This window comes from Amia ocellicauda, chromosome 1, assembly GCF_036373705.1.
Source record: "Amia ocellicauda isolate fAmiCal2 chromosome 1, fAmiCal2.hap1, whole genome shotgun sequence".
NCBI lineage: Eukaryota > Metazoa > Chordata > Actinopteri > Amiiformes > Amiidae > Amia > Amia ocellicauda.
This window is the reverse complement of record NC_089850.1, coordinates 5,361,948-5,387,343: the sequence shown is the minus strand read 5'-3', so window position 1 is coordinate 5,387,343 and position 25,396 is coordinate 5,361,948. Positions and strand designations below refer to the sequence as shown.

General features: G+C 40.2%; 1 protein-coding gene across 3 annotated transcripts; it reads left to right on the top strand.

The window, feature by feature from the left end:
- Nucleotides 1-5,494: 5,494 nt before the first annotated feature.
- gckr (glucokinase (hexokinase 4) regulator) lies at nucleotides 5,495-24,682 on the top strand. Of its 3 annotated transcripts, XM_066707973.1 has the most exons (19): nucleotides 5,495-5,641; nucleotides 6,855-7,019; nucleotides 9,520-9,588; nucleotides 10,773-10,841; nucleotides 11,169-11,242; nucleotides 11,332-11,398; nucleotides 12,362-12,415; nucleotides 12,681-12,775; nucleotides 13,491-13,596; nucleotides 14,489-14,607; nucleotides 16,166-16,264; nucleotides 16,498-16,595; nucleotides 17,597-17,673; nucleotides 18,298-18,394; nucleotides 19,540-19,637; nucleotides 20,604-20,687; nucleotides 20,889-21,038; nucleotides 21,567-21,701; nucleotides 23,727-24,682. In XM_066707973.1, the coding sequence occupies exons 1-19, from the start codon at nucleotides 5,582-5,584 to the stop codon at nucleotides 23,895-23,897; spliced, it is 1,887 nt and encodes a 628-aa protein (XP_066564070.1). In that variant the 5' UTR covers nucleotides 5,495-5,581; the 3' UTR covers nucleotides 23,898-24,682. The 3 variants fall into 3 exon arrangements, with proteins under 3 accessions (XP_066564070.1, XP_066564155.1, XP_066564235.1); XM_066708058.1 differs by lacking the exon at nucleotides 12,362-12,415; XM_066708138.1 differs by lacking the exons at nucleotides 18,298-18,394; nucleotides 19,540-19,637.
- Nucleotides 24,683-25,396: the final 714 nt, after the last annotated feature.

Sequence of the window (25,396 nt, the reverse complement as noted above, 5' to 3'; positions counted from 1 at the left end):
AGCTGCGCAGATCCGCGCAGAGCTGCAAATATCTGCACTTCACGAACGAGCTGTTAATGTTATGAAGAGTGTTTATGCTGCGGGGCTGCACTGTGCAGCAGGAGGAAGATGACAAAAACTGTAAGTCTGTCCTGTTGTGATTCATTGTGTCAGCAATGGACGGGTTTGTTGTACCCGCGAGGGAAAGCATTTTGTGTACCATTATCTCCTGTATCAAATGGACACAATCATTCATATTTAACACTCCGACAATTTAAAAACTTCATAAAGTTGGAAAAAGAAAGCTGTAAATTCTCAAAAAAAATAAAATAAAAAAAAAATAATAATAATATATATATATATATATATATATATATATATATATATATATATACACTCACCTAAAGGATTATTAGGAACACCATACTAATACTGTGTTTGACCCCCTTTCGCCTTCAGAACTGCCTTAATTCTACGTGGCATTGATTCAACAAGGTGCTGAAAGCATTCTTTAGAAATGTTGGCCCATATTGATAGGATAGCATCTTGCAGTTGATGGAGATTTGTGGGATGCACATCCAGGGCACGAAGCTCCCGTTCCACCACATCCCAAAGATGCTCTATTGGGTTGAGATCTGGTGACTGTGGGGGCCAGTTTAGTACAGTGAACTCATTGTCATGTTCAAGAAACCAATTTGAAATGATTCGACCTTTGTGACATGGTGCATTATCCTGCTGGAAGTAGCCATCAGAGGATGGGTACTTGGTGGTCATAAAGGGATGGACATGGTCAGAAACAATGCTCAGGTAGGCCGTGGCATTTAAACGATGCCCAATTGGCACTAAGGGGCCTAAAGTGTGCCAAGAAAACATCCCCCACACCATTACACCACCACCACCAGCCTGCACAGTGGTAACAAGGCATGATGGATCCATGTTCTCATTCTGTTTACGCCAAATTCTGACTCTACCATCTGAATGTCTCAACAGAAATCGAGACTCATCAGACCAGGCAACATTTTTCCAGTCTTCAACTGTCCAATTTTGGTGAGCTTGTGCAAATTGTAGCCTCTTTTTCCTATTTGTAGTGGAGATGAGTGGTACCCGGTGGGGTCTTCTGCTGTTGTAGCCCATCCGCCTCAAGGTTGTACGTGTTGTGGCTTCACAAATGCTTTGCTGCATACCTCGGTTGTAACGAGTGGTTATTTCAGTCAAAGTTGCTCTTCTATCAGCTTGAATCAGTCGGCCCATTCTCCTCTGACCTCTAGCATCAACAAGGCATTTTCGCCCACAGGACTGCCGCATACTGGATGTTTTTCCCTTTGCAAACAAAACCCAAACAATATGGACGGGTTACTAGTGCAGCCAAATGAACAAACTTCTACTTCTTGTATGTAACGGCAGGGCAATAGGAGAATCTGTGGGACTTTGTTTTGGGGGTAGATTGTGATTTTAATGGGGTTTGTAAATGTACTTTAGCATTATAATCCTCAAACTTAATGCGTGATGAAATGTGATTCATGGATTTTACTGCACTGTAGCAATACTGCAACATTTAAATGATGTATTCATTGTATGATGCACTTATTCTTTATTCTTTAATGATGTGGCCTGCTTTGGCATGGTGTTCCACTATGTACAATTAAGATTGATTGATTTAATTTGACGGTGGGGGGAGGTTAGCAGTGGATGCAGGTGGCGGGTGGGTGGGATGGTCCTCTCTGTCCATAGTTTTTACATTTATATTATTATTCCATATGTTTTGTTAGCATGTTTGCTTAATAACTTAATTACAACAAAAAATAAATATAAATATTGGCACTTGGCAAAGTATACAAACCAGACTTTGGGCACTCCAGACAAAAAAGGTTCGCCATCCCTGTTTTAGGATGTCCTCAGTTTCCTGTGTAACATCTCCCTCTGTGGCTTGCAGTGCTGTTAATGTCTGTTACGTGCTTAACTCAGCTATTTGTTAACAATTAACAATTATGCAGTATAGTAAATTAGGATGAAAGTTAGAATGTTAAGTAGAAATATTAAAGTGAAAGAACATTTGACAGTTAGACAGTTAGATTATAGGTAGTGCCAAATAAGCATGTGGTCAGTAATAACATGACTGAATTGGTGTAATCTGAGTCTCTTTACTCTTGAGGACATAGTACACAGGATAGTAACTTGTGTCACAGTAGGGGATCACCTACCGATTTTTTTGGCCCTTAAAAGTGTTTTGTCTCTTTGACTGTGTTCACAACTTCACACGTATGTTTTTCCCCAGAATAAATGTGCCCTGGGGCTGCCCTGGGGCTTGTCCAACTGTTGAGAATGATTTTCCTGGAGACGCCTCTGGAGAAAATCTCATTCCATCTAACCTGCGCTCTTAATGATTGGCAGCCCTCATTGCACCTGGGAAACTGTTACCTCATAGTGGTAGTAATTATTTTTGGGGTTTGTTTTCCAGTTAATTTTAAATACATCTTCGTCAGAAAAGTGTGTTGTAACCCTCATTGGACCCATGTTCACCCCAGAGGCAGCTGGTGGGGGTAGCCTCTTCATGGGTGGCAAGCCTGCTAGTAGCCTAAAAAATTGTTAATTGTGAAGGTCTTTTATTAGATTGAATTATAATGATACCTTGATTTTATCCTGGACTGTAGCTATATTTTTATCTTCGAATGTTTGTTTGCCTTGTTTTGTTAACTTTTTTTTAAATGTAATTTACCAACATTCTTTTGCTCGCAGATTTTATATCCTTGTTTTTACTGTTTTGTCAACTATTTTAATTATAATAAATGGGATTGTTTTTTATTGCAAGATTTCCAAGCAATCTAGATACTGGTATGTATAACTGTATGGGCTAAATCACATTAGGATAAATCATTTTGTTCTCTTATTTAATACATAAGCATAATGTTCTGCCATAAGTGAGAAATTATGCAGAATGTCTTATTCACCTGACATGAAGAGAAATTGCTAATTTTTTAATGTATTTTAATTGTAGCTTTGGGCAGCTACGAACAAAAATCCCTCTATTGCAAAAACAAGTGGATCCTATGAAACTGAATGTGGTTGAATGTACTTTTCTTTCCTTCCAAGCATAATAAAACATAGAAAAACAAATACATACATAGACACAGCAGTGAGGTTTAGCGGTCAGGGCTCTGGACTCCTGAGCGGAGAGTCACAGGTTTAATTCCAGGTGGGGGACACTGCTGTTATAGCCTTGAGCATGGTACTGTACTGGGATTGCTTCAGTAAAAACCCAGATGTATAAATACTTGTATATTATAAGTGCTGGATAAAGGTATCTGCTAAGAAATTTAATGCAAATAAAAAACGATAGCATTAAAAGCAAATATTCATGTGTACACTTTATTCATTTGTCTGTGTCCTATGCCACAGGTGCGAAAACCACTTAAATTTTAAAAATCATATTACTGTTTTATTACGGAGACAGAGAACTCGTTCCGCACCCTCCCCGCACAGGACGTTTGGATCTCAGCACACCAAACAGGACACCAGGTTCAATCAATGTGCAATTTATTGGCAAAGAAGCAGATCAATAAAAAGACAAATGGAATACAATAAAGAGAGGGACAATTACTAATAACTAAAACCGTTTTAAAATGCCTTACTGGCCCGGCCATAACTATAACCTTAGTTATAGTTGACCTTGGAATCTCTGGGACTACTCTCACCTGGTTCTCCTCCTACCTACCAAGTGACATGGCGAGGCTCCTCATCCACCTCCAACCTCTCCTCACAAGGTGTTCCCCAAGGCTCTGTCCTGGGCCCCCTCCTGTTCTCTCTCTACACTCGCTCCCTGGGCCCCCTCATCGCATCCCATGGTTTCTCCTACCACTTCTACACTGATGATGCCCAGATCTTCCTGTCTTTTCCCTCTTCTGACCCTCTCATCCCCTCTCGCATCTCTTCCTGCTTATCTGCTATCTCCACCTGGATGCACTCACATCAACTCAAGCCCAAATCGGATCGCCTGTTTTTCCCCAACTCTTCCTAACCTTCTGCTGACCTCTGCATCTCGATCCCCTTGGAATCCATCACACTCTCTCCTTCATCTTCCGCTAAAAATCTAGGAGTCACCCTCGATCCTGCGCTCTCCTACACCCAGCACATCACCACACTGACACGCACCTGCAGATTCTTCCAGAGCAACATACGCCGAATCCATTCTTTCCTCACCGACTACTCGACTCAGCTGCTCGTCCAGTCACTGGTCCTCTCCCGCCTAGACTACTGCAACTCCCTCCTGGCCGGCCTGCCTACACGCCCACTCCAGCTCATCCAGAACTCTGCGGCTCATCTGGTATTCTCTCTGCCCCGTTTTGCACACGCTACTCCACAACCCAGCTCCCTCCACTGGCTCCCGATACCGGCACTTGGTCACTCACCCCCTTCTCTGGTCGCCTCTCCTCTCTGCCATTGCCTCATGCACTACCCAGCCCCATTTACTGCCCAGAGAGGAGAACCACCACCACCATTTCTTAAAATCGATCTTAATTTGTAAAAACAAGAACTCACACATCCACATTCACAGTTTTTGAGAAGTAGATGTGGTAAGTATGCATAATAACTACAATAGAACCTCCCAGAGCATTCGACCCAGACCAAACGTCCCCTACCCAAATATAACCAACAAACATAAGGTAGTCTATCAGTCTCTACAGGCTTTTTTAACTCGTGCCTTGGATTCATGAAACCGTGCCCACGCATTATTCATTGATAGGGATTCTAATTCATGTGCACAGTTTACTAAATTGTTGACCCAGATTTATAAACTGAATGGATTCCACACAACAGCAAGTATCTGGACGTTTCACACTGCTCAGCGGGGAAAATAATGCCTGACCTTTCCAATCTACTTTACTGTGGGACGACTTGGGCACAACCTCCACTTTCACTTAACTGAGTAGTTAATAATGAATGAACGTGAAATGGCCGTATGGGACACCTACAAGGATTTGTCTACTGAATGGTCTTGTAGTGCAAATCCCTCAGAATGTGCACTCAGAAGGATAACTTGAATGGAGTATTGTGCTTTGCCTATTATATAAAAAGGAGAATGGCAGGTACTTCGTAAAATGTTCTTTTCTATTATCCTACTGGAAACACAATTCTACAAGAGGCATGCTTGCTAATAGGGAGATTAATTGCCATGCCTAAACAATTATAAAGTGTTAATAATGACAGTGAGCTTCTGCACTAGAAAGAGTTAAGATATTATCAAAGTTCAAGGGGCAGATAGTTAATCACATCAATACTGATATGGCAGCTCAAAGCAAACGGTCATACATCTTGTAGAGTGATAGTCAGCACTGCACGTGTATGTGTCCAGACGTGATGACTGAACCAATATATTGCAGGTGGCACAAAGAGCAGTTGTCAGCAGTTAAGAAATGTAACAGCCTAGATTAATAATTACTTAATGGACTTTGTCTCCATTTTTTTTCTTCTTCTTCTTCTATGCAAACAATTCTCTCTTGGCTGCCATTAGCTGTGGAAGTGAGATACGTTACCACACTTCCGGTCCAAAACAAAAAGAAAATACACACAGCGGGATACAGCAAGGCCTCAGTAACTCAGAAAAATGTCAGGGTCATGGAAGCACTGCCATTCCATTGAAACAGCAGACATCGAAATGTGGCAGGTGAGCTGACGTGCACCCGTGTTTTTCCACAATGACAATCTACATTTTGTGACACTATCACTAAATAATAATAATGTTTATTTAGACCTTAATTTACGTATATATGTATTTATAGGAGGTACAATTCATACCTACATTCTCAATCCTTATTTAATTAATTATATTTAAGGTGTATATTTAAATGTAATTTCATTGCCTTTTGCCTTCATTGCATAATATATTTGTCATAACATATATATATATATATATATATATATATATATATATATATATATATATATATATTGTTCCACTCATGTCCGGTAGCTCTCCCTCAAAACGTCAAAAACAATCACTGTTCTGTTTACCTTTGAAACTTTAAATTCAATGCATGTGTACACAGGTAATTACATTGAATGTATTAAAATAACATATATATCAGCAATCTGTTGTATATGTTACCCTCTGCTACATGTACTTTAGTAAATATATTTGTTTAATTGCAATTATTTCTAAAGACTTATTTGACATTCATTCATGTTGCTGAGATTTTATGGGGGTGGTCACAATTATAAACCTGGATGACCAAGAAAGACAGGAGGAGTAAACATTAGCTATGACATTTCATTTAAATAACTTAGTGCTCTCAAAACACTGTTTTGCTGAAGGGACTGTATAACAGAATAACTAAGCTGCAGTTATATTGTTTGAAGGGGCATTGCATTTTTGTTGCTGCTGTTTGTCATTTGGAATTTTCTTATATGGAATTTCTAAGAACTGTTAAGTTCTTATTTATTCTTCATTTAAATGACTAATCATCTATTCTGGAGTATTTTAGCAATGACATTTTCAAAAATTGTCATATTTTTTATGTATAGCCCTGGGGGTTCCCAAATAGAACAAACCTATTTTAAATATATGGTAATGATGATATAGGTTGATATACTAGACTTAATATTTTCCATGTACCAAAATTGACCCCTATATATTTTAGTCTGTTATCCATATTTTTATTAATATATTCAAAATACATGTTGAGATCAATTTCCACTATCGTTTTTTAACATATAAAATGTATTTATTGATTACAGACCATGCATGTAATATTAAAAAAGCCATTTTGGTATATGAAAAATATAAGCAAATCTACCAAATATGTTTGTTTGTTTGTTTTCCATAACCGTTAGCTCTGATGGTTTCTCTTCTGCAATCCTAACTTTACTGTTTCCTTCAGCTAGCTGGTTATGAAGCCTCTCTTTCGCTCACTGAGAAGTCTAACCCAATCACCAGAGAGATTGACACAGCTGACCCTCTACAGATTGTTCACCTGTTACAGATGTGTGATGCAGAAATATTCCAGGAGGAAAGGAGGGAAGGAAAGACTATCGTAGACTACCAGGTAGGATGTGCACGAGGAGCTGGAGTTGCACTCAGGAGCAGGAAAGCCAAAGCATATTGATTGGTGCTCACAAACAGTGCAGATGGTCCCCAAACTCCTTAACGACATAACGTTGCACTTTTAAATTCACTATATTTAGTGACACTTTGTGCTAACGTTAAGCTTTATCCACACAGAAAAAACAGATCAGTAGCAAACAATACGAAATACATTTCCGACAGAAGTTTCGCCCATAATAATACCCAATACATAAATCTGTAAAGATTACATAAAGATGTCTGCTTCAACTTTTCTACCAAATACACCCCCTTCATACCATTTGTATTTCATTTATCTTTATTAATTAAGAAAAAACATACTGCATACTGCATATTTCATACTGCAATATTTTATACAACGTAAAAGTACTTTTCATATCAATGATGTTTTACACCAGATGTGGGAAGTAACATAAACCGGATGTTAGAGGACAGACTGAAAAAAAAGTTTTGTTAATAAATAAATAAATAATAGGGCTGGGGGAATTAACGCTTTAATCTTTGATTGATTGATTCATTTGAAATGTTTAACGCATTAAGAAAAAATAACGCAGTTGACACAGCACTTTTTTTGCCTCTGTTTTAATGACTTTAATGACACAATGTCCAGAAAAAGAGAGCTGCTTTGTCCCCTGATAATGTAAACCGACTGGCCTGTCTCAGTTGCTGGCTTAATGTAAAAGAGTAGACAAAATCTTGGGGTGAAAAAAAAATCTACATTCTCCTTTTGTTATTCATATTGCAAAGACTTTTGTACCTTTTTGAAATTCAACTGGCACTTTAACATTTTGTTGTGTTTGATATTGTTGGTGCATATAAAGAAAGTATTTATTTTGGCCTATTGCCCTACATTCTAAGCTTATCCAGTCTTTTTGATAAACTTGATGGTTTTAATATTCAACTTGCACTTAAACACTTTGTTTATAATGTTGCTGCATGCAATATATTTGATGGGAATAACTACTCTGTAGTTCTGAGGATGTTTACAGTTCACAAGATGTCATTAAACATATTATTTAAAATAGACTTCCTTTGTGTTGATTAATTTAATTAGGTGATTCTACGTTTAAATATTGATGATTACAAGCTTGGGGGAAAGAATTGATTAATTGCGATTAATCACAGCAAATTGTGCGATTCCCAGCACTAATAAATAATCTTAATTAATTCTCTATTGTACTGTATAATGATAATTCAAATAGCATATAATAACCACACTGAAGAAAAGAGTACAAAGGCACCAAATGCAGATAAATGTTCAGGAAAAAAGAAAAGACTCAAAATTCAGAATATATACACTGATCAGCCATAACATTATGCCTACTATTGTGTAGGTCCCCCTTTTGCCGCCAAAACAGCCCTGACCCGTCGAGGCATGGACTCCACTAGACCTCTGAAGGTGTGCTGTGGTATCTGGCACCAAGATGTAAGCAGCAGATCCTTTAAGTCCTGTAAGTTGCGAGGTGGCGCCTCCATGGATCGACTTGTTTGTCCAGCACATCCCACAGATGCTCGATTGGATTGAGATCTGGGGAATTTGGAGGTCAAGTCAACACCTTGAACTCGTGATTCATCAGACCAGGCCACCTTCTTCCATTGCTGGGTGGTCCAGTTCTGATGCTCACGTGCCCATTGTAGGTGCTTTTGGCAGTGGACAGGGGTCAGCATGGGCACCCTGACTGGTCTGCGGCTACGCAGCCCCATACGCAACAAACTGCGATGCACTGTGTGTTCTGACACCTTTCTATCAGAACCAGCATTCACTTTTTCAGCAATTTGAGCTACAGTAGCTCGTCTGTTGGATCGGACCGCACGGGCCAGTCTTCGCTCCCCACATGCATCAATGAGCCTTGGCCGCCCATGACCCTGTTGCCGGTTCACCGCTTTTCCTTCCTTGGACCACTTTTGATAGGTACTGACCACTGCAGACCGGGAACACCCCACAAGAGCTGCAGTTTTGGAGATGCTCTGACCCAGTCATCTAGCCATCACAATGTGGCCCTTGTCAAAGTCGCTCAGATCCTTACGCTTGCCCATTTTTCCTGCTTCTAACACATCAACTTTGAGGACAAAATGTTCACTTGCTGCCTAATATATCCCACCCACTGACAGGTGCCATGATAACAAGATTATCAGTGTTATTCACTTCACCTGTCAGTGGTCATAATGTTATGGCTGATCGGTATACACTGTAATGATTTATGAGTTGTAGTTATTTTGGGAGAGGACCACTATATATACACGGTGTGAAACTGAATCCAGCAGTGCTATGTAATGTAATAAAGCGTGATTGCTGAAGGACTCTAAATGACTGAAGATGAGTTCTGGGGTGGTTTGAAGCCCACGTTCACGATCATTAAGGAAAGGAATGCATTAGAGCTCTGAATTGAACAAACCTATTACAAAGGAATTGAATTTCCTTAATTGCCACAGTATAATTGTTTTCTTGTTTGTGTTCACAGAGACTCTACAGTGAATCTGTGCTTCAGACTCTCATCAGTGTGGCTAAGAAGGTGGAAGAGATTCTGAAGGTGCTGTTATTTCTCTTTCCCTGTGTGTCTTTGTTTTTCTTATTGATCTAATGGCAGCTAACATGCTGCACTGAACTCTTTACTTGGCGACAGACGCAGACAAGTGCAGATGTACTCGTAGGTGTTGAGCAATGTGGTTGATTGTAGTTTTTAATATACACACACATACTGTATATATATATATATATATATATATATATATATATATATATATATATATATATATATATATATATATATATATATATATATATATGGGGAGGAGGAGGGATTAAGAATATGAAGTACATGGAAAATTAAGTAAAACATATTATATGGCTTACAATGCCACATGTAAATGAGATCAGCTTTCAGCTTGCCAGTCTTGTGTTTACAAAATTACAATGCTGCGAAAATGACAGACTCACTTATTCAACAAAAAAAGAGACATAGCAACTACCTGCAACCATTAGTTTATGCTCCTCCTTTGACTTTGACGACAATGTGAAGACGCTTCCTGTAGTCTTTTATAAAGTTCCAGCACTTTTTTTGGCCAGCCTGTCCTGGAACATGCTTGAATCCACGATTCTAATAAGGGCACCAGGACCGGAAGATGTAAAACAACCCCAAACAAACAGATCCACCTTGTTATTTCACACAGGGGATGGATGATGTTCATCTCAACATGACCTTCGCCTTTTTGGCGCCAAGCATAACACTGATGAGCATATCTGTAAAGCTCAATTTTTGTTTTATCTGCCAATGAAACATGGTCCCAGTTGTTATTGAGATGCAGTTTGGCAAATCTGTACTGCTTTGTTTTTGTTGTGCTTTCAGAAGAGGCTTCCTCTTTGCAACTCTGCCATTAGTACAAGATTCAAGCAGCCAAGGTCAAACGATACTGTTTGAAGCATTGTACCCTGATGACAACAGCTTCCTGTTAACTTCAAGAGAACAGAAACTTGATGCATTATTAGTTTTACAGGATAATATACAGGAGATACATACCAGTGTGAATCAATGTGATCATATAAACTCAGCATATGATGAAGATCTTTGCTGTGTTATTGTACACATTTTACATATTTTCATTTATCTGAGCAAATCAAGTGGCATTTGCTCTGTTAAACCATCTTCTTGTTACCATTAATCAAAGGTATGAATAAACGCGGAGGCCACTGTAATGACGTGGCGGTGTTTTTCAGGACCCAGAGCACAGCCTGGTCCTGCTGAGTGGCTGTGGCACATCTGGACGGCTTGCATTCCTATTAGCGGTAAACATGCATTTCTTTTTTCTTTCTTTCTTTTTTTCTCACCCTTTCTGGATGAAATACAGGAAAACGGTCTTAACAAGTAAGTTATGTTGAAGTTGTTCCTACAAAATATTATTGAACCTAATAAAAAAAAAAATGTGCGTGTGTGTATATATCTATATATAATATAGATATATATATATATATAACATTTATTTTTCAGTATACATAAATAATAAATATTGACACTTAAATATTTGAATGTTTTAAAAAGAAATGCCATTTATATTTGAATTGATATTTTCCTAATTTTCCATCTTGAATTGATTAAATGTTTGCATGATTCAGACGTCCTTTAACAGGCTGTTGAAAGCCCTGCAGAGAAAACAGAACTATGCCTACATGATTGCCGGAGGAGACAAGTAAGTATGTGGAGAAATAATCAAATGCCTTTCCAATATCTAAGTGTGTCTTGACTGAGTGTCATGCAGGCATGTTGTTTTTTTCGCAGGGCTCTTTTGACTTCACAGGAAGATGCTGAAGACAACCCTCATCTGGGGGCTGAGGAGCTCGGCAAGGTGAGCGTCTGAAGTCTTTGAGATGGAGCCACTACACACAGTCGTTTGTGAGTCAAAAGTTGCTGCCTAGCAACTCCAGAACATGTCCGTTTGATCTGTTCTGCCATGTATGACTAAACACACACTGATCATTGTTTGCCGACTACATACAGGTTTCTTCAGAGATTGCTTTTATCGTTTTGTCCATCGTTTTTAGTGTATTACAGTGGTAAACAACTTTGTATCTTTAATCCTCAAAGGTAGTTGTCAATATTCACAGTCACATGCATCCAATTAAAGCCAGCAATTAGTCAGAAAATGTCATTTTGAGTGTGGAATGAATGGAAAGTAGATTACTACCTAAATGACACAAAGACATAGATTTCTCAAGGTGTTCTTTGACAAATAAAATGAATTAATACATTTTTAAGAGCCTTTGAATACAAAAGAGAAATAAATAAATAGACCAGGGGTGGTTCTGAGGGGGGGTCAGGGGGGCCAGTGCCCCCATGACAGCAAGCTTGGCCCTCCTGTGGCCCCCCTAACTAGCATTGCGGACAAAACACCATCAGCAACCCCCCACACTAGCACCGCAGACAAACGACCCCCCTACTCCGGCACCGTGGAGAAATTGATGGCCCGCCTAATATTACAACTGGCCCCAGCCAGGCCCCCCCAGCTGAAAAGGTCTAGAACCGCCACTGAAATAGACATCTGTAGGTCTGTCACTTTGTATATCGCGGCTTTGTGCTGTGATTGGCAATACTTAGTCTCCCTCTAGTGGATAAGGTAGGAATTACAATCCCATGAAAAAGGCAGTTTCTTTGTATATCACCCCTGGAGTCGTTTGTGTGTGTTGTTGATGCTAAGGAGTCTGGGAAGTTCTTGTAGAGTAGCATAACTTATACTGTTCAACAAACAAGCACATGAATGCAGGATGTATTTGCTGAATTGCCCCAATTAATACATTTATCTTCTGTAAAGTTGTGTGCAGGAAAGAAGCAAGTCGTCTTTATTGGGATATCATGTGGATTATCGGTAAACTCAGCCATGTATTTGTTCATGTATTTTATGTATTTAATCTCCCTTGTGATGTAATTAGTTGAATTGTGTTGATGAAACAGAATATGTTTAGATTCAATATAAGTAAAATGTTTTCTCTAAATTTAAATTGAATTGCACTAAACAAGAAAAACAAAGTACCAACATTTTATTTCAATTAATTAGTTTAATAGGAGTTTTATAGGAGTTAAGCATTACAGTATATTACATGTATGCTGTTTTCCTCTTCCCGAATCTGAAGGCTCCCTTTATTGCTGGTCAGCTGGATTTCTGCATGGACAACCTGGATGTCTTCACACCAGTGCTGCTTGGCTTTAACCCAGTGACCACCGCCAGGTGAGTATATTTGAACAATTTGGCATCTGTGAAGTCAACACATTTCTCCCGTGCCTCTGACCACTGTACTAGCCTGGATGGCAGCTGAATCACTTGCCGTTTAAGAACACTGTTATTCTGCTTTTGTCATTTATTGCTTTGCTTTTGGCCTCAATCATTGCGATCCGATGTCATTATTGATCTCTGTATATAAATGCACTTGTAAGATGTTGTAATGATAGTATTGTACATTGACTGCATACGATTGTATCCTTGTAAACCTTGTCCCCTTAGGTAAATGTGTCTACAAAATCTATGAAAGAAATCCAACAATATAAGAAACACCCCAACATATACATGTAAATAAGCGTACTAGAGGCATCACCACATAGTTGGCTGCAGTAACCCCAAATCTTATAAATGCCAATGAGGAATATTTAAAATCAGTCCACCAATCAGGTCATGTTGTGCCTCCAAATATGATAAATACTATGTAAGAGAAAATATTTCAATTATAATTTGTTAAAGGGGCTCCTTTTGCCTTTTAACTTCTCAATCACCCTGACAAATATTTGCTTGGTTCCCCATTCCTCTTGATTAAATGGTTTGGCATTCTTCATATCTGTTTGATTAATAATGAATCAATTTAAAGATGAATGAAGCTGTGGAATAAATGCACCTGATAGGGCTTTTCTCTCCAAGTGCATTTGAAGAGTTCTCTGTCTCTTTTAAACAGGAATGAGGTCATTGAAGGCTGGCATCTGAGCTTCTGCCAGGTAGCGAAACGGATGCAGGATCTGCAGAAAACCCACAGAGCTTTCATCTTGAACCCTGCAGTGGGAGTAGGTTCCTTTAATGCCATCTCAGCATTGATGGACTTAGCATGTAACATGTACAGGGTTACTAAAAGCCCCCAAGAGCTTATACTACATAATATTATTGACCTCCTGGTTTCAGTATCCCTGTTTTTGTTTTGTTTGTTCTTAATTCTAAAAACAAATGTCCCAATTCAAAAGGTATTGTCCCATTTAAGATGCTGTCTTGGTACATGAAAAAATATATATCATTTGCATTTAACTTCCACTTAAAAGCCTACCTTTGTGAGGAGCACATTATTTCTATCTGATATATTTAAAACATTTCCCTTTTCCTTCCAGAGTCTATGGCTTGTACTTGTATTACAAGTAACATTGTCATTATCGAAGAGGACAGCACCATAATGGCACCATTATGTGTGTAACTCATTGTAATTGGTTTTAAAGTTTGCCTTGGATTATTTATTAGTGTTTATGTACACAGCCTGAATAAGAGTTGGTTTTCTTTTCTTTTTATGAGCAGTACCATTATTTATGCAACCCATAATAACAAGCTGAAGCCAAATCTTTTTTTCCTGGATGCTAGTGTACAATTCAGGACAGTGAACCTTTCCAAAATGGAAGCAGAACATTAATGTGAACTTTCAGATGCCAGCTCCTAAGTGTATAATGCAATAAAATAAATGTGGAAGCAACTGTAATGCCACTGCTCTGTGAGTAAAGCTGCATCCCATTAAATGCCACACCGTCTGAACTGGGATCCTAGCGTTATTCATCCTTTCACTTCCACTACATTGAGTGTGCCATCCAGCTCGATATACTTAATGAGATTGCACTGCACTGTAAGACAGTGTATGCAGCGTTTCTGAAGTTCATGCAGCAGTGTGGGGATTAGCTGACATGTCTTTCCCTATCCTAGCCTGAAGCCATCAGTGGCTCTTCCCGTATGAAAGGGGGGAGCGCAACAAAAATCATCCTCGAGACACTATTCCTGACTGCCCACAGAGCTGCCTTCAGCCACAAAGAGATCACAGCTGAGTCAGTTTGTGGTTATTATTATTATTATTATTATTATTATTATTATTATTATTACTGTTAGTAGTAGTACTGTTATTGTGCTGCTGAATGAGTTATATGCAGTACATGTCCAGCATGGTTGTACAGTTTGAAACTTCTAACATTCCTCCTTCGTTTTGCATTTGAAATCAAGTTGATATATCAAACATAAGAATCCTAAATACATTCATATATAAATACAGGCAAACCTGCTTTACTCAGATCAATTGGGACCACGGGAATTTATGTGAGTTAGACGAAATCTGAGTTAAAAGTAGATTGTTTTTGATGGTGCAATAATCCTAAGAAAATCCAATTGCTAGCATCAGAGATCGCCAGAAACAGTGAACCACGATGTAAAAGGGTAGGAGAATATAGAATTGGACTTATTTAATACCTAATATTAGAAAGACTCCTTAATTTTCTATTGCAATTTCCATTACCATTTCGTATCATATAATGCCCTGGCTTTTCCCAGGAAATGATGTTGCTCAGCATGTGTGCAGGGCTTTTAAAGAGTGCAGTAATAGATACTTGTCCATAATGCACGCTATGATACTGTACTATGGTGTTACTATGGTGATAGTGAATGAAAAGTTTAAAGCGCGGGAGTTTCAACATGTATGGAATTTTCGATCCAAAACTAAACAAATTGTAGTGCATTTGTACTAAATTGACTAAGAAATCTAGTCCGGGACAAGTGAATATCTGAAATATATAATTCGGGTTAAAGAGACACTTTGCCATGCAGCTAAATAGCAAATTGATTGGGACTTGAAAAAATATCCGAGATAAATCCGAGTAAAGCCAAATCGAGTAAAGCAGGTTTGAATGTATATCAAATTATTATAGCAATGCTGGATCTCAAGTTGGGTTTTAATGCATGGACCACAAGAATGTGTGCAAACACTCGGAGTGCTGTTTATTCAGTGTGCATGCACTTATACTATACGTATACAGACTGTAAGCAGATACTGAGGCGCAGACAGAGGGGAGAGGGAGAGGGCCTGTCAGGGTGGACAGACAAGGCTACACACAGAGGAGGATGGCTACACAGCACAGCAATCCACCTTTTAAGGCACACAGAACAACAACTCACAGGGGCCTCTCACCAGTCCTCTGTCCATCCAGTCCAGCTAACGTCCTGGAGGCTGCTCCCAGCATTCCCTGCTCCCTAAAGGGGATGACCGTTTGCACCCTCCACTCAAAGCTGTGTGGTCTGAGGATCAAAAGCCACAGTGCAGGCCTATACATTTGTCAGCTACATGCGTCTCTGTGTCTATGAATGTATATGATAGTAAGGCATGCACTCAAGGGATTGTCACGTCAACCCTTTATAATGCGTAAACAAAGATATTTTATGGAGACCTCACACAAATGCTAAATCGAGCTGATTGATGTTTGTTTAAGTTATGTTTTGTGTCCTGTGCCTGGGGACCCACTGTCCTGCTGTTTTTATGTCCCAACCAAGCTTTCACGTACTTTATTCAAACCCTAATTGAACCTCTGTCACAATGACATTGCTCTTCATATCTTACAGGGTGGTTTTGGAAGGGCTGAGAACTTATGAAAGAGTTCATAAAAGTACCTACTCTCAGAATAACAAAATAGCAGCCTTGGTAAAGCAAGCAGGAAGAAGGTAATGCATTTCACCCCCTGTTCATGTCTCTGCTTCTGTACTGTGTGCCAATGAGAGCTCATCTTGTGTAGCCGCTCATGTGTGGAATCGGGATTATACAAGGTTAAGGTTTTCTGTTTGTAGACCAGTAACTCTTCCATTTTTAAAACAGCTCAATTAGATCAATGATGTCAACAACCATTGTCCATAAAAGATGGAAATGTCAGTGAAATATATCTTTGTTTTGTTTGCAGTTTGCAGAAAAGGGGACATGTGTATTACATAGGCTGGAAGACTTTAGGAGTAATGGGGATTATCGATGCCAGTGAATGCATACCCACTTTTGGAGCAGGTAATAACTTTTAATTCATTAACTCAGAAAGACTAAGTTCTACTTTGATGGGAGTTGGAAGTTGAGTCCATTCCCCCGTTTAAATTATGTAAATTTAATAATTTGCAAATAACCTGAAAGATGCCCTTTGCAGTGAACGCTGTGCTCATACTGTGCAATATTGGGCAGAAATTCTTATTGAATGACTATTTGAATACCACAGGAACTCTGATATTGGTCACATGGGCCTGATTCATGTAATCAACATCAAAACTCATAGAAAGTGCATGTGGTATTCATGTGTTTTTAAGTTGGTATCCATATGTAAATTGATTACTCATTATTTTAAAGTGTAACCTTCTCAGTTATTATTGCTTGCTCATTTCTCAAATATACAAGACTCTGGAGAAGTGTATACTCAAAGGTCTAGTTCACATTACAGTTTGGTTCAGTTCATAAGGGTTTTTAAGAACATCCATCATGAAACAATTTCATATGTAAACATATTGCAAACACAAGTCTTAATTAACTGATGTATAAATCCCACATCAATACCTTTTGCACTTTATTGAAGTTCTGCTGTTAATCACGTGTATTTAAAGGTGAGGGTTAGGGATAGGGTTACAGACTTGGACTGGGGGTAGGGCTTATTTTTATTTATTGTATTTTATGAAACACATTACAACACACAGCTCTGAAAGTTAAATAAACACTGAAAAGAGAGAAAAAATATAATTAAATGATGTGCCCATGTTACTGGAAAAACATACCAAAGTAGCTTTGTGAATTTGGGTTCAGGTAAGACAGATCTGAATGTCAATCAACACTCTGATTCATTGCTGAGAAGAAGAGGGAAAATTATATTTGGCGAATGTAGCAGGCATATTATTGATCACAGACTCTGTTGTAATTATCACAGTCTTTTAAGAAATGATCCAAAAAATGAATTATACCACCAAGCCAGTCACAGTTTGTATGGTCGGAACAATTTATTAATATAGTCTTTTCTGTCATGATCATAGATGCCAGTGACATCTGTGGATTTATCAACAATGGGTATAGAGAAATGGAGAACAAGGAAGGGGATATAACATCACAAGTAAGTAAATAAACATCTCAACTACACAAACAACCTGCTTGTCATATTTGCACACCGCACTTCCCCAGATTGCCTCCAGAGGTCACAGTCTCCTGAATTTTTGTTTCCTTTCCTCCTGCCTTTCAGCTCCAATTTGCTTCGTTAATTCAAGTTCATTAGTAATGCTCACACACACCTGTCCTCCATAGCCCACGCCCTTCAGGGCTGTGTATTTAACACCCTTTGTTCCACAGGTTCATTGCGTAGTCTTGTGTGCATTGCTGCTACACTTCTGAGCCTTGACCCCTGTGTCTGATCACTTGTGTGTTTGACCTCCACTCATACTTTTTTTCACAACTCTTGGATTCCCTGTCCTGACCTGTTATCCTGATCGTTGACCACCTGCCTGTTTGTAAACCACGACTCTAACTCCCTTTTGTACCTTTGCCATTTTCTATCCTTTACTATCTGTTTTATATTTCGCCTCCCGCGCTTGGATCTTAGACCCTTTCACTTCGAAGGGCTTCTTTCTAGTACCTTGACTCTTACACTTCTAGCTTGTATGTCTTATAAAATAAGTTTAGAAACATTTGAATAAGCAAAACATAAATACACCAATATACTGTCAATGTGTTTCTATTCCAGGGTCCACAGTTCTGTATTTCCCATGAAGATTTTGTGAAGAACATTCTTCCCCATGTTACAGACAATGACACAATACTTTTCATTTTTACACTGGATGGTTAGTCATTTTATATTCACTTTTTGATTGAATGTGTGTGTGTATATATATACCGATCTGCCATAACATTATGACCACCTGCCTAATATTGTGTAGGTCCCCCTTTTGCTGCCAAAACAGCCCTGACCCGTCGAGGCATGGACTCCACTAGACCTCTGAAGGTGTGCTGTGGTATCTGGCACCAAGACGTTAGCAGCAGATCCTTTAAGTCCTGTAAGCTGCGAGGTGGGGCCTCCATGGATCGGACTTGTTTGTCCAGCACATCCCACAGATGCTCGATTGGATTGAAATCTGGGGAATTTGGAGGCCAAGTCAACACCTTGAACTCGTGATTCATCAGACCAGGCCACCTTCTTCCATTGCTCTGTGGTTCAGTTCTGATGCTCACGTGCCCATTGCAAGCGCTTTCGACAGTGGACAGGGGTCAGCATGGGCACCCTGACTGGTCTGTGGCTATGCAGCCCCATACGCAGCAAACTGCGATGCACTGACACCTTTCTATCAGAACCAGCATTAACTTTTTCAGCAATTTGAGCTACAGTAGCTTGTCTGTTGGATCGGACCACACGGGCCAGCCTTCGCTCCCCACGTGCATCAATGAGCCTTGGCCACCCATGACCCTGTCGCTGGTTCACCGCTTTTCCTTCCTTGGACCACTTTTGATAGGTATTGACCACTGCAGACCGGGAACACCCCACAAGAGCTGCAGTTTTGGAGATGCTCTGACCCAGTTGTCTAGCCATCACAACTTGGCGCTTGTCAAAGTCGCTCAGATCCTTACGCTTGCCCATTTTTCCTGCTTCTAACACATCAACTTTGAGGACAAAATGTTCACTTGCTGCCTAATATATCCCACCCACTGACAGGTGCCATGATAACGAGATTATTAGTGTCATTCACTTCACCTGTCAGTGGTCATAATGTTATGGCTGATCGGTGTGTGTAAATATATATATATATATATTTTTTTTTTTCTTGTCTACAGTTTATTGTAATTTTACCATACAGTATTACAGTAAAAATGTATAAAGACTGCAATGCATACCAATTTTAACTAATACATACAAATAATTTCTGCTTGTATAGGGTATTTCAAAATTCCAAAATACATGTATGAAAAGCTAATTTAAAATGTATTACTGTAGATGACCTTTCTGAAATTGAAGAACTGGCAAACCAAACAACAGAGAAATCTTCGAATCTTCATGCAGTCGCCCATACAACTGCGGGACACTTTATTTCTGTAGGTAATATTCATAACAGTGTCAGTGTCTTTGACAGATTAATTCAAATACATTAATTAGGATGAAATAATCAGCCACAGAATCCTGACATGATACAACAAATAGGAAAGTATATTTACAGTGGACACTAAATGTATAAGCATAATTGTCACTTCTCCTCTCACTTCTCCCCTCACTTCTTCTCCTTCCTATTCCCCAACTCGCCTCCAGATGTCTTCCTCACCTGAATACTGACACGTCTCATTCACCCTATCAACATTCCAAACCACCATGTGCACTTCTTTCTTCTCTCTCCTCTCCCATTGGTGCATCACTCCCAGCCTATTTCTCTAGCCTCCCTCTGAGCCTGTATAAATCTACCCTTGTCTCTTTCATTAATTGTGAAGTTTTGCCTTATCCCTGATAGACATTGCTGAGCTTTGTAGGCTGAGACTGCATGTGTGTTGATGTCTGTCTTCTCCACCTTTGACTACTCTTTTGGATTCCCTGGTTTTGTCTGTTTGCACGTTCGATTGACCTCTGGACTGTTATCTCTTTGTTCTCTGGATTTGCCCCTTTTTGGATAGTTTGCCTCGGTTTATTACTGTACGCGAGTCTGCGCTTGGGTCCCCCTTGCCCTGCTCAGATGAGCGTGACAATAATAACTTATGCCACACTTCTAAATAAATGTGCAATGTATTATTAATAATGTTGATTATAATTTATGATCTAGTATAGAACATGGGTAATTATCTATATACAACTGAAGCCATGATAGAACTATCAACAGCAAAACTGTAGACTGTTTTAATTAGAAAACAAGTCCATTTTAGTTCACTTCCAGGTGAGAGTAATAATCCTGAATGTCAAGCAATCAATGTGCAACATATTGTGATGTTTATGTATTTGAACTTTCAAGATGTCAGGAGATATGGTTTTAAAATACAGATTGAAATATAATACTGCTGTCTGTTTCTTGTTTTTAGGAAAATCTTAAAAAATCATTTGCTTCAGTCATAAGCATTACATGGCCTGTTGTGTTCTCTGAATTTGAAGGCTGTTTTCTACAGGTAAAACATTACATTATTTATGCATATATTTAAACCAATCAGAAGGTCAATGTGGTTTTCTATGATTGTGCAGTAAGTGATGGAGGGTGAGAGTTCTGTCAAGATTTGGTAGTAAAACCTGAATATAATATTTACCTTGTTAAAGCCATCAACATCTATGCTTAATAAAATCTAGGATTATTTCCTCCCCACGATGTGTAGAAACTCCAGAGGGAACTGTCTACAAAATGGATATTGAATGCAATCAGTAGCGGTGGCCACATCTTGAAAGGAAAAATTTACAACAACTACATGATGGACCTCAAAGTCAGCAACACCAAGCTGTACAGGAGAGCCCTGGCGATTCTCCAGGTAACGTGACCTACTAGGGTTTAACAATTTGAAGCATCTTTAACACTTTTGGTGTTCTTTTTCTACTAGGGTTTCTGCTAGGTGGAAAATTTATGTTTTATAAGAAAGCTGTAGTAAATGAGTTAAGAGTACTCCCACCTCACTGCACCCCCTGGCTGATGACCTGCTTCTGCCAGTACAGAATGCCCTGGTGCCCATTGTGGCTCTTGGGATCCTGTCACACAACCACATCCACGCTCATCCCCTGGCAAAGAATCACAGATGCATGAATTGACCCTCGGGCACTGGAGATGCATAGTGTGGCCTTTGAGAAATGTGCAACATCAAGCAATTAGCTTTTTCCCCTTAAAAACATGAAGTAGTTCAGTAATAATTAAATCAGATTTTTAAAATTATGAAATAGAGCTCCAGTCCATGAGGGCCACGGTCTGGATGCCACACCATGTTATGCTGCTTCTGACCTTTTTCTCCTCATTTATGAATATGATTTGATCATAATCCTTTGAAACTTAATTTTCTTGTATCCAGAAGTTCACGGGTCATTCCCACCCAGAGTGTCAGGAGGCCCTTCTCCAGGCGATCTATGACACCCAGGATCTCAGCGATGACATCAGAAATGCAGAGGTCACAAAGCACACCTATATGGCAAACACAAAGAACAGAGTAAGTCATTGGACCTCATTTGAGCAATGTATACATACTGAAACAGGTTGGGGGGCCCATCGCAAGAAAGGGCTGTATGTAGGCGGGGTCTGGTCTTGAAACACACAGTAGGGAGGCAGGCAGAGGGTACAAAACAGGCTTGCGGTTGTTTTATTGCTTCCCTTAATGGCAGGCACAGTGTCAAAAAGCAAAACAAAACCTAGCTCTGTCCGAGCACTAACTAAACGTAAACAATCCCTAACTACAAAACAAACAATAACAAGAATAGTAAATGCCCGGGTCAGTGGAGCCGAACACCGGGCAAACAAAAGCACGACAGGGGCAAGGCAGATTCGTAGTCACAATCTGTAATCAAAGTTTGTTACCGGTGGGAGGTTGTCAGACAGTCCGGGGTTTAAGAGGGAGAATGGTCCAGAATAAGGGTCGTAAGCCAGTGAATCCGTCAACTGTGAATTTATCCCTTCTTTCTCCTGCTCTTCCACGCTCTCGCCCTCGCCACACAAGACACAAGGGGCAGGCGGGCCGAAGAGCCATCTGCTGGGTCATCCTCGCAGTGGACGTGCCAGTCCCCCATGTCCTGTCCTTCTCCATATTGCACCCATCTCGTCCTCGGGGTGGACTACCATGAAGGTGGCTCCCATTTTGCTCCCTGATCCCTCCAGGAACCAGGCTTGTCTGGCAGAGACCTCTCTGCTTCCACAGCATCACTTGGCTCCCCTCCAGTCTCTTCTCCAGCCTGGAGACACAGCGGGTCCTGGGCACGCTGGGGTGTCCATCTCCTTTACTGCAGCCAGGAACTCAGGTCGAGGACAGGAACTCTGGTTGTCCAGGAGACCTGATGGAGGAAGCACAAGAGTCTCACCCTTTGGTTGCTGTGACTCCTCTGTCTTCCGGGATCCCGACCAAGTTAACTGCAGCGTCTACGGTAACTGTTCCTTTTGCGGCTGCTCCGGCTGCTCTCCAGATTCAGGGCCTGGTATATTCTTCCCCTCTAATTCAGTGCAGGGGACAACAGGTGATGCCTTCTCCTGGATTGTAGGCACCTCCTGTTCTGGTGTGGCCTCTGAGGAGACAGATGGTGACTCCCTCCTGAAGTCATCTTCTCCTGGTAGCTCCTCAGTGCTCAGGGGCAGACTCTCTTCTGCCAGACACGGTGGCAGATACTCTTCCACCAGGTATGGTGGCAGACACTCACCCTTGGAGTGGGACAAGGAAGGCAGTACCTCTTCCTCATCTTCAGGATACTCGGGTTCCTCCCTCCAGGGCTCTGGACACTCGGGTTCCTCCCTCCGGGGCTCTGGGGCTCTGGACACTCGGGCTACTCGGGCTACTCGGGCTACTCGGGCTACTCGGGCTACTCGGGCTTCACTTTCGCCCTCGCCTCTCTCCATTGTCTTCTCGCCATCCTGTGCACCTTGCTACCCCCCAGCCAAGCATGCACACACTGGTTCGCTTCCTTCTTCCTTTTATAGGGGAAGTGGTGGGCGGGGCTATGGCCATCAGGAGCCCTGCTGGCTTCTGGGGTTTGGAGTCCTGGAGGAGATGTTTTATATTCTCCTCCACTGAAAGACCCGCCCTGACCCCAGCCTTACCTCTCACACTGCCACAATACATATATAAAGATCGCTAAATAAGAAATGTAGGCTAGTGTTAAGCAATGAATTGTACTTTATAGTGAAATGCTCTGAGGATCAAAATTTAACCCTGTGCTCAGCAAACAGGGCCAGCACAACCATCAGGCAAAGTAGGTGGTCAACTAAGGAGCCATAATTGTTTTTGGGGACAGAAACATTGTGGAGGTGAAAAATGTAGTAGAAAGTTGGCCACACTTTAGCTTCAACTTTAGTCACTGCAAGCCATTGTAGTTAATGAGTTCATAATAATAGTAGCATTGCTGCATTACTGTGTTTGAGTGTTTTAATGTTCAAAAAAATATTTTGTTGTAAACTGTTTGATGTAAGTACATATAAAGCTAATGTTGTTAGTTTTTCAACCTAGATAAGTCTCTAACCATCTCTATTACAGGTGGTGCCAACTGCAGTGGTGATCTTGACCCGGAAGTGCTCCCTTGCTGAAGCCAAGTCCAGGCTGGATGCCACTTCAGTGATAAGAGATGCGATAGAGGCCTGCTTGGTTGCACCAGGATGGAAACGGGTTGGCCAAATCACAGCTGGAGAATTAGAGGGGAATGAATGAGGAAGACTACCCAACAGGTTGCCGCTTAGTCTTGATATGCAAGAAATAAAAACTGAGGGTCTTGAAAAGTGTGTTTGATGGCTTCCATCACTGTCCTGTAGAAGGGTGCAACCCTGAGAGCCCTGCCTGAGGAGGAAGAACACTGACGCATCGCCAAACCACCCCCTGTAATTCAGCCAGCAATGAGATGTGATTGTAACAATGTTTCACTTTGACATTCATCTCTGGGGGGCATAGAAATGCATTTAAAGAATAAAGAGACCACATTTGTTTTGGAAACAACAAATCTGATTTAGAGATAAAACTGCAAAAATAAAATATGACAAGGCTGCAATAAACCATTATTATGTACTTAATCTCAGGAGTTATTGATATAATAGAGTAAAACACCCTGTGTACTTCTTCCTTATGACAGAAAGAAAGAAAAAGAAAGAGTTATGCTGTAAATCAGCTCTTGGCTTTACTTTGTTTCTAGAGGAAACATTGCCCTCCTCTGGTGTGATTTCTGCTATTGCAAGAAGGGGATGAGTATTTGCACCTGTTACAACTTTCTCCAACAAATCGGACACACTAAACACATATACTATATATGATAACTATTTATTAAACAGTATTTACTAATTTGTGGATAATATTGATGGATGTAAAGGCTGCTAATACATTTGTCTGCATCTGTCCCTCACTACATATATATTCTGCATTTACAGGGGACCTTTTCAAGTACAAGGAGCTCTCACTTAACACGATACATGTGTTCCTGAAAATGTGTAAAGAAACGTGTATATTCAGTATATAGTGTATGTAATACATAAACAAATGTTATAATTTAACATGTTCCTCATGAAACTGTGGCAAATGTTTTTTGGACATTTTAGTACTGGATTTCTGGAAGTGATATTGAAACTGAATTTGATTGAAGGATTTCCTTTGGATTATTCTACACCCATTCTGCTGCAATTACACTTACACAGAGTGGGGCAGCATTCATTTATGATTATGACTAGGGCAGTACTCCACCGACAGTGGGGAGTGATACAGCGGGGGAGTTGTGACCTTGAGTTTGACAGGCCATTTTAGAAAATGGCGTCATGGACAGCAGAGCACCGCGCACTCACTGTTCAAACAAATAATCCCAAGAGTTTTTGACTAGCGCATCTTTAATACTCATGTATATACGCTGCCACACCCTGTATATGTAAATGTTTTTGTCATTTTAACGTGATTAATTGTTTGACACTCCAAGGAGACATTTCCAAGGAGCCTACAAACATTTGTGTTCTTGTGTCCTTTTGAACTGAACCATGACACTCACTGCTGGTCCTGGAGATCTGCAGGTTCTGGTTTTCAGTCCGTCTAATTACCTAATGACTGAATTGAAGCCAATACCACTTGTTTCCAGGTCTTTTGCAGAGAGGGGAAGTTACCTTTAACACCCACAGTGTTGTGCCTCTCCAGGACTAGAAGTGACAATCATTGAACCAGACTGGAATCTAATCAGG